Source organism: Talpa occidentalis, unplaced genomic scaffold (genome assembly GCF_014898055.3).
Source record: "Talpa occidentalis isolate TD23 unplaced genomic scaffold, MPIMG_talOcc4v2.1 talOcc4.1946, whole genome shotgun sequence".
Classification (NCBI taxonomy): domain Eukaryota; kingdom Metazoa; phylum Chordata; class Mammalia; order Eulipotyphla; family Talpidae; genus Talpa; species Talpa occidentalis.
Window position 1 is genome coordinate 4,331 of NW_023602014.1, and position 10,861 is coordinate 15,191.

The window sequence follows — 10,861 nt, forward strand, 5'->3', positions numbered from 1 at the left end:
CCTACATTCAATTCCTGGGTGAAGCATTGAGGGCTAAAGTTAAAAGAGCACACTTGAAGTGGTATCGATAATTCTGTTACTTAAAAATTTACTGCAATGAAACCTGCAAGTGGTCTTTTATCTTACTTATTAAAATAACTCAAGTCCCAAATGAGGCCTCTGGAAGCATCACTGTCACTTATATCTTAACTTAGACATGAAGAGCAATGCCATGGGTCTCTGGGAACAGCAGTCCCAACATTGCTTTACCTGGGCTTGCTAACTGTTGTTTTGTCAGTTGACCTCAGAAGACCCCTGCTGGGTTGAAAGTAGTAAGAGGCCCAAGTCTCTTTCTTTCCATTTTACATATCCAACTTTGAAATAAGGCAAGGACATCTTAACTTCAGCAGCACAACTTCATCTCTCAAGGGAATGAAGACTTTTTTCATTAATCATCATAAATAACCATTTAAAACTTAACCCCTATCAAGGTGGGGGGATAAAGGAAGCAACTATTGTCACACTTGATAACTTAGATGGAACTCAAGGACATTATGCTGAATGAAAATCAATTTCAAGAAGTTACTTTCTGTGTTTCCATTCACATTAACATTCTCAAAATGAAAAAATTCCAGTGAAGAGACCATTGATTGTCAGGGGTTGAGATTTGAGGGAGGGTGTTTGAAAAGGGGAGCTCTAGTTTCTTTGTGGTGATGACTGTGTATCCTGACTGTGGTGATGATTTCTTTCTGTATGCTGACTGTGGTGATGATTATACTAACCTACATGTGACAAAACTGTCATAGTGCTGTACACCAAAAAGTAAATAAATGAGTGTGTGTAGAAACTGGTGAAAACTGGAATGTCTGTGGTATCGTTACTAATATTGTAGCCAATGTCAATTTCTTGGCTGTGATCATTTCCTATGGTTATATAAGACACTGGGGTCCCTGGGTAAATGGTATACCTCAACTCTAAACTTGTAACTATTTAGGAACCTAAAAGTTTTGCTTTTTAAAGTGGGGAATAATAAACTATTGCTGAGGACAAAAGAAAACAGTCGGTGTAGACAATTTTATTTAAGTTCTATTAAAAAATTAAAACATTTGAAAACAAAGTTTATAATACACACTCATACCTAATAATTTTCTTATTCTGTGATAGCTAGTGCTGTATGTTGAAAAGATTACATTAACAACAACCCACCAGATTGCAAAAGATGCATCTTAATTAAGGACATATACACTATTTGTATAAAAGATGTTATTATTTTTTAAAATAAAAGTTTCCCCTTAAATTCAATAAGGGTCGACTCAGCTAATTTAGTCAGGGTCATGATAATGTTATTACCCGTTCTTTTAGGTGATTCTGGGTAAACAGATGCACAGATGCAACACACTAGGAAAAGACTTACTTTTCAAATGGCAGAGTATAAAACAGGAGTCCAGAATCAAAATTCGCCTAAATTTGTTGAAATAACTGATCTCAGGAATTGTTTTTTTAAAAAAGGTTTCAGTGACGCTGAATAACTCTACCTGAACAAAGAGGACTTAGCACCCTACTAGTAAATATCTCATCAGGTCACTTGTTAAGCTCTTTGTAATCAGCTGTTGCCAAGAAACAGGTAACTCCTAGAATGACTAGGAATCCCCAAACTACCCAAAGACACTGGTTTCTTTAAATATCTTCAAGGGACAGTCCATCCTCCTATCAGGAGAGTAGGGAGCTAAATATTTAAAACAATTTTGGCAACTGTCTGAGACGCTTTACATCTAGAAAAGTGCCTACTGAATTCATACTATTCATTTGCTTTAAACTTTCAGAGGGTTTCAAACTTTCAGGGAAAACAGGAATGTCCCTCTCATTTTCTTTCTCAGGATGCGGGGTAAACTCTGCTTTTCCAGGTCGGAGATTCATTGCAGGACTTGGTTTTAGGTTCTTTAATAAGAAGGCTGGGTTTTCATCCAACTGCCGTGTTGCTTTTGGCTGAACAACTTCATTTGTAATATTTTTCAATACTGGCATGTCTGTGTAAGTGCCCACAGAGTCACAGTTATAACAATTAATTATTTCACAGGCATTTCGAGAAGGCTCTTTCTGACAACCAAGTTGTTCAGGTATGGATGTAGGGTTTTGATTCAATAAATGTTCACTCTTGATCTCTGTACTGTCTGGGGGCTCCTCTTCATCTTCACTATTGTCACTGCTTTGTATGAGTCCATATCTCTTCATGTATTTTTTGGTTGCGAATGACATGTTGTTTGGTGAAATTAAACTAAGCCCCACTGTGCTTCTGTCTGTATTAATATGAAAAAGGCTAAAAGATGAGTCACAGTTATTTTGGTTTGATCGAGACAGAGACAGCTGTGACAGCTGATTTTCATTTAAATATTTCAGAGCTATAGCATTTGCTTCCATGCTCAAATCCACACCATTGGGGCTTAAGCCACTCACGCCAACATTAGCAAATGACATGTAGTTTAATCCAGAGATCACTGCTTCAGGGCTGATGCAGGCCAATACACTGAAAGACACAAAGGGGTAGGCTGTCATTTGTCTTGTTTTGAAACTAAACAGTGTTATTCTCAATGTGTTCCATTTCGTGCAAGGAACAAAAAGCCTTCAGCTTTGGCCTTCAGGGTGCTTTTCATCTGAGTTTGATGATCTAGATATATTCAAGAAGGTAATACACGATTCACAGACCGAAACAGAAACACAAATTAGTTTTCCTAAATTTATACATTAGTGATGGTTTTAAGATCAAACACAAGGCACTCATTTTTAGTGAACAGAAAAACCCCTTTACAACAAAATGCTTTATACAATATAATGAAAGAGCCCCAGAGAGTAAGTCAGACCCGATCTCAACTTGCTCTTACTAGCTGTTCAACTTCGTTAAAAATCTATTACAGTTCTTTCACCTGGACACAATGGCAAAGGATAGCTGTTTTATAAGAACTAGAGGAATAGGAGGGATCACAGGGATTATAAAGATCCTCAGAAAACTAAACTACAATCTGTAACACTGTATCTGTAGAAAAACATGTCTAAAATTCTGAACTGCCTTATAAACTTTTAGCATTCCAGTTATATTATAGCCATGTGTGTTAGAATATAATAGTAAATACTGCCAATAAGTACTACTGAGGTACTAAAAATAAAGCATTTATTTTAAGAATCAGTGATCACCTGAGTAGGTGGGATTTGCTTCATTCAGGAAATGATTCACTGAAGTCTATGAAGCACAGTAAAGGCAATGAGAATTCAGAGACACATAAATCTTCCTGGAAAGGTTACCACAAGAACATGCTATAATCTATTAGGAATAAAGTATCCTGAGTACAAAGTATCAATATTCTGATGAGGGGTACAGATGATAGTGACAAGGAAGGTGACATCTAAGTTTAGTTTTGAAGGTTAAGAAGGATTCTGGCAAGATATTGGGTGAAAAAGAATATCCCAGATAAAAGTAACAGGAAGAAACCTTGCAAATGCCAACAGTGGCTAAGCCGGAACTTGGTGAGAGTGGTAGAAGACTGAGTTTATGACACACCATGCAACGATGTAAATTAATCAGACAGGCGGAAAGGATACTCCAAACTTAAGATTTAAGACTACTGACAAAATTTGACTTTCATGTGTTAGAGATGCAACAATTTTTAGTGCAGTTTTATTTTTGATCACAGTAACACAGAGCCAATTAATAAAATAGAAATGATAAACAATTTAAGATGTCTTTGATCTAAATTAGCACAGATCATTAAAAAGGGTAATTTTAATAAAGGATAATTATAATACAGACTAAAAATACTGCTAATGTCAGATACCTCACCTATGGGCTTACATAGCATATTACATCCTTCCTTTTCTTTTTTAAATACCACAATTTGTGCAAGGGATATTGAAATGTATTTCTTATACTTAGTAAATCTAAGAAATATAGGAAATTTCCCATTAAAAAGGTAAAAAAAATTTTTGAGGGTTGCCACTGCATCATTTAATTAATTGCTGTGTTTACTTGACTGCCAGGCTTTTGTTGTTAGGTTATATTTATATTTATTTATATTATATTTATTGAGGTAATGTTAATTCATATCACAGTACATGTCTTAGAGGATATCAGAATATATTGTAATTGACAAAGATAAATAATCTTTATATCTTCACTGAACTATAAGCTCTGTGAGAGCAAGCTGTCTTTAACAGGTTATATTGCATACCAAGATAGTGCTCATAGCTGGCTCAGAGTAGAAGCTCAATACATACTTATTTACATAAAATGAAAGTACTGGTGAAATAGTGAAACATGTATCTGGTAGAAGTAAAAAGTCTTACTTTCAGAAAGCAATGTAGCAACAGCTTTACAATTTCCCTCCCACTTTGACTTAGTCTGACTATTTCTGAGAGTCTATTCTAAGGAAATAATCCTAAAACTAAAAATTACAATATTGGCAAAAAGAAGTTCATCATAGCAATATTTGAAATAGTAAGAAATTGCAACCAGCTAGACAAGTTCTTTTCATTCTGTCCTGCTTGGTAAGTTATTATATTCCCATTAAAGATGATTCTTAGAAAGGGTTATTACAACCTGGCTTATTTCCCAATATAAAACCTGAAAACAAAAAACAAAACAAAACAAAAACAGAGGTAGGCTGAGCATAAAACAGAAAGCAGCAAAATATAAACCATAATCAGACTTCACCAAAAAAATTTAAACAAACAGAAAACAGAAGAACAAAACAGTCAAAAAACACACAAACAACAAAAAACTCAAAGTTATGGACCCTGGAGTAGAACAGCAGGTTTAAAAAATCATTGGTGAGGGGCCTTGAACACATTGATACTTAATTTCTTCATCTATAAAACAGGAATAAAAACAGTTTCTACATGCCATAGATTGTTAAAAGGATTAAATAAAATAATGCTGCTTAAAACTCTAATACAATTCCTGACACATTCTGAACATTCAATAAATGGTTCCTATTAATACTTCAGAAAAACAGAAGGAAAAGCAAAAGCAAAAGCAAAATTTAGGGCCTCCCCAGTGGCATAGCGGGTTGAGCGCCATCACTGTGAAGCTGTCCGCAGTCACTGCAGCGGGTTCCCAGCCCACTAGGGAGATGCCAAATGGCGCCGCAGACCTCTCCTGCCTTGCCTGCTGCTCCCCTCAGCAGTGTTTTCAGTCATCTGCCTATTCTGCTCCCAGCTCCGTCTCTCGATGAACCTCTCACCCTCCCACACTTCTGGCCTGTACCCCAATTCTTGTATAAATAAATAAATCTTTAAAAAAAAAAGAAAAGAGCCTTTCGGCCGGAACCGCCATCTTCCAGTAAGTCGCCAAAATGACTAACACAAAGGGAAGAGAAGAGGGACCCGCTATATGTTCTCTAGGCCTTTTAGAAAACATGGAGTTGTTCCTTTGGCCACACACATGCGAATCTATAAGAAAGGTGATATTGTTGACATCAAGGGGATGGGCACTGTTCAAAAAGGAATGCCCCACAAATGTTACCATGGCAAAACCGGAAGAGTCTATAATGTTACCCAGCATGCAGTTGGCATTGTTGTAAACAAGCAAGTAAAGGGCAAGATTCTTGCAAAGAAATTAATGTCGTATTGAGCACATTAAGCACTCTAAGAGCCGAGATAGCTTCCTGAAACGTGTGAAAGAAAATGATCAGAAGAAAAAGGAAGCCAAAGAGAAGGGTACTTGGGTTCAGCTGAAGCGCCAGCCTGCTCCACCTAGAGAAGCACACTTTGTGAGAACCAATGGAAGAGCCTGAGCTGCTAGAACCTATTCCTATGAATTCATGGCATGATAGGTGTGCAAAAAGATAAAAGAGCTCTGGACTACAAAATGTTTCACCTAATTGAGTAGAAGTGTGGTGTCCCTCTCTAAAAATATTTAAAGCAAACTTTTTAATTATATCGTAAAAAAAAAAAAAAAAAAGAAAAGAAAATTTAGTAATAACTAGGTTTGGCTGGCACAAACATGTTTTTGGTCAACTTTTCTAAATTTCCAAAGTTTTGAAAATAAGCTTATATTACATTACTTTGATAATCAGAACAAAACAAATATCAAATTCTAGTTCTAGAGCTCTATATAATATTTTATATAATTTATACCAGATTATAAACTTAACGTTTTCTTTATATGGAAATATAGCTATGGTATTGCAAATTTCTGCCAGGCTATTATTTTAGGAAAATACTTCATAGTCCACAATATTAAATGAAAATTCCTATTTCATAAATGCTAACATGTTTTTAAAAAGCCAAAATTATACAGACAGTAAAACTGTGTTTCCTAAAAAGCTTATTTCTTTTGGTGTTATTACTCCAGATAGCATCTTTTTCATTTTCTAAAATTCCAACCCTGAGCATATATTATTATTATTATTATTATTTTTTTTTTTTTAAAGAGCTCCACACTTTTTTTAAATTTATTTTATTTATATAAGAGCTGGGGTACAGGCTAGATGCATGGGAGAGTGAGAGGATTCACCAGAGACAGAGCAGGGAACAGAACAGGCAGCCGACCGAAATACACTGCTGAGGCGGGCAGCAGGCAAGACAGGAGAGGTCTGCTCGCTATGTGGGTTGCTCCGAGGCCGGCGGGGATTGAACTGGCACTGCAGAGGCTGCGGACAGCTTCATAGCACTGCGCTCAACCGCCTGCGCCACCAGGGAGGCCCGAGCATATATTATTTTTATACTATAAATAATATAAATTGTTAAGGTATGAGCAGGATAATCTTGATTAAAACAATTTGATTATGCCACACTGATTTACTGAAAAAGGCTTTATTTCCATTTCATTCCAGGCATTTAAAACATGAATCAAGTTCATTACTGAAAATATTAATGGCAATATTTCATACCAAAGACATTAAAATAGAGTGGCTGCCTAATGAAGAAAAACATCACATAAAACTAAAGCCCAAAGGCAGTAATGCCAAAATTTAACCATTCCAACAGACATTATATGGCCTCTATCTCACAGTATGGAAACCAGACCTTTGAAAATACTAGCCTCACTTTCCTTCACTGTTGGTAGGAATATAAACTGATACATTGATTTTGGTGGACAATGGTAATTAACCTTTACCAAAACTTTACATGCACAAATTTTTTGATCCTGCCTTTGTGTAAGAATCTATCCTATGAAGATATGTGTACATATACCTATAGAATGATGTTCATTCAGCATTGTTTAAGATAAGAAATGACAGATTCAGCCTAAAAGTCCATTAATAAAGGACTGGGATTCACTATATTCCAGTAATGGGAACACAAGAGAATTATGTGCGGTTGTTAAGATGCAGAAGAAACAACTGCATATGTCTACAAGGATTTAAGATATAATGTTAGGCAAAAAAGCCAAACTACAATACTCATCACATACATAATATACTTGAGCATGAAGAACAAAGTTTCTAGAAGAATAAAAAACAGTTAAGAGAAATAATCATGGAGGAGTCAGTTTGGGAGTTGGGGACTTTTGTATTTCATCTGATATTCTCAGTATTGGTATTTTATTTATTTATTTATTTGTTTATTTGTTTATGCATGCATACAAGAACTCGGGTACAGACCAGAGGTGCGGGAGAGTGAGAGGATTCACCAGAGGCAGAGTGGGGAACAGATTGACTGACTGAAACACACTGCTGAGGGGAGCAGCAGGCGAGACAGGAGAGGTCTGCTGCACCATGTGGGTCACCTTCCTGGCTGGGGATCAAATTCATGCTGCAGAAGTTGTGTATAGCTTCATAGTGCTGACGCTTAACCACTTGCACCACCAAGGTGGCCTCGGTATTGGTATTTTTTAAATCATGAGGCTGTATTACTTTTGTAATTAGAAAACAACAGCAAAAATAACAGACAACATGCGAAACTTAGTGATACATTTCCAGATTTGGCCCTCTTTTTAAAAGCAAATATGCACCAAGGCCACCTGGAATGAAGAAGAAACTGAACGGTATGGCCAAAAGGAACTGGTGAGCAATAAGGAAGGTTTGGGTAACTAGACTCTTCAATTCCTACACTAAGTAATGTTTTTGCATTACAGATGGCATAACTGCATAACAGTATGTGCAGTACCTGGCACAGAAAACTGTCACTCCAGAAGCCTACCCAGACAGCACAAATGAGTAAAAGCTCATTTTCCTCAACTCCCACAACATTCTGTTGACATCTTCAGGAGACATCCCACAATAGCTCTCAAATTACCCAAGTATGTAACCCTCTCTCCTACCAAACTGAATAACCAAAGGGTAGAGATGATCTCTTATTCATCACACATATATGAGGCCCTGAACACATAATGAATTAAATTGAATTGATTGGCAAGCTTATACCTTTTCTTGTGAGACCACTGCAATACATCTAAAATTTATTAATCTATTAAAATAAATTTTGAAGTTACCTGGCATGATCTACTTTATGTGCATTTTTCTTCACTTTAGTGGGAGAATCAATTTTTACTCCAAGGCTTCTTAGTTGCTTAAGGGTTGCATTAAGAACACAATCTTTGTCCACCAAGCCTGAATCATGCTTTTTCTTCTTTGCATGGTAGACATTTTGGGTTCTGGTACATTCATGGCTGATAATTACTGCTTTAGTAGATGGTTGCTCAGTTTCTTTGGGGAATTATTTAATAGGTGGTTCACTTGACCCTAATGAAAAGAAAAAGGACAGATTTTAAAAAATCACGCGTAACATTCTTAGGAAACAAAAGTATAAATAATAGCAATGGTAAAGCAAGGGAAATGAAAAATAACATCCTGTGAAATTCTACAAAGTATCAAGTACATTTGCCAGTATTATGACATTTTTATAAAAGAACCCCTTCCTAATGAATTATTTCACCAGACTCTAAAGATCCTAAAATGTTTTGTTCAGAACTTTTTCATTTTATTTCCTTATTTTTTAAATCTTTTTTTTTTCCTGAGATTTATTTATTTATACAAGAACTGGGGTACAGGCCAGTGGCATGGTAGGGTGAGAAAATTCACCAGAGACAGAGCAGGGAGCAGAACAGGCAGATGGACTGAAGACACTGCTGAGGAGAGCAGCGGGCGAGGCAGGAGAGGTCTGCCGTACCGTGTGGGTTGCTCCCTAGCCGGCCAGGTATCGAACCTGTGCTACAGAGGCTGAGGACAGCTTCACAGCGCGGCACTCAAATTGCCGTACCACTAGGGAGGTTCCAAAACTTTTTCATTTTAAAACCAATAGATTTTAAATCATTTGAATATTTCAAGTATTCTTACTTGAATATCTCAAGTACTCTTACAACAATTATTTAAAAAATTTGAAAAATGGTTGTTTCAGTCACAAAACAGATCTTCATTTGAATTTGACTCCTTTGTTTATTCAGTCAGAATGAGAATGCCCTGTGATCCTAATTCTGCCTTCCTGACATTAAAGCATATTGCATTTCCTAAGCCCACAACTACTAGCCAGAACCAGGCCTAGGACTTAGTGGGCAAATAACAAATATATGTTCATTGATGAATACTTGGGGATCTATGAATTATGTTAATTAGCCTTCACTTATAAATGTAGGAATCAAATGTTCCAGTCTCCATTTGGATGGAAATGAATCAGTGTCATTTAAACCTTTAAGTTCAAATTCTAACCTTTCCAAGATGACTGTTTTCCTCCAACCAGAATTATCCTTTTCTCTGTACTGCCTTTGCTTCCAAAAGTACTTTCCAGACTGTCCTATAACTGTCACCTAGTATCCACATACTACTTCTAGGTTCTCAAGGGCAGAGATTGCCATATGCATCTTTACATTTTCTCCTTATTTAGTTTTCTTTATTAGACTAAGCTAAGTATATTCAATAAAAATCTGTTTACTTGAACTGAAATCAGTAAATATTATCATAACTGTTCTACTACTTTTGAATTTTCAAATTTTCTGTAAAATCTCGCTTACTTTTTTCTGATACTAACTTTTAGCTTTAATTTGGTGCAGTAGCAACACATATTTTAAAATAAGGCTTTTTTTCTGTTATCTAAGTACCTGATGACTGGTGTGTTTACAGTAAACTGATGAATTAGGTTATCATGTTTTATGAAAAACTAAAAGAAACAAATGATATATCTTCAAATCTCAAAAAAAATCTTTTTAATATCAAGGTGCTGATCATTTAAGGCTAAGAAAGATTTTAATGATGTGCCCTGGACTAAATAACCATCTCACAAAAGCTGAAATGCTTCACATTTTCTTACCAATAAATCCTGATATATTTTCTGATTATCTGATGGTTGATGAGGCAAAGATTGCGTAACTTGCTCAATTTTTGGTTCCCCTGATGTTACAGAGTTGTTACTGGTGCCCTCTGTTGGTCCAGTCTGCAAACACATGCTTACATTCTCTGCCAGCAGGGAATTCGGAAAGAACACAGGCACATCAGGCTCTTTTCTTACAAGTGGAGAAGAGCTGCTTGAAAGGATATATGTGTTAGTTATTGAGGTACCTTTAACATATATTTGAAGTGCTGTAACTTCAACCTGTATGTTTATATGTGAAATCTTATCTGAGAGTTATATCAAAATAACCTGGTAGAAGCTGAAATGGCTAGGGATATAACTGAAATAAGATGGATTATGAGTAGGAAATTTTTAAAACTGATTATATATAGTGGCTTGCTAAACTATTCTCATAATCTTATGCTTGAAAATTGTTGTTATAATATTTGCAATTAAAAAAGGATTCCAAAGTAATTTCTTTTTTTAAAGATTTTTTTAATGTATTTATGCATAGAAGAGCTAGGGTGTAGAACAGAGGTGCAGAGTGTGAGAGGATTCACCAGAGACAGAGTGGAGAACAGAACAGGCAGACCTACTGAAACACACTGCTAAGGGGACCATCAGG

General features: G+C 36.0%; 1 protein-coding gene across 1 annotated transcript; it reads right to left on the bottom strand.

The window, feature by feature from the left end:
* Nucleotides 1–949: 949 nt before the first annotated feature.
* LOC119250994 (SCL-interrupting locus protein-like) lies at nucleotides 950–10,523 on the bottom strand (the record flags this gene model as incomplete). The annotated part of the gene is given in 4 exon segments (XM_037518520.2): nucleotides 950–2,503; nucleotides 8,405–8,624; nucleotides 8,627–8,654; nucleotides 10,216–10,523. Coding segments are annotated over 4 exon segments (1,346 nt in total), but the record flags the coding sequence as incomplete, so codon positions are not given.
* Between the last annotated feature and the right edge of the window lie 338 nt (nucleotides 10,524–10,861).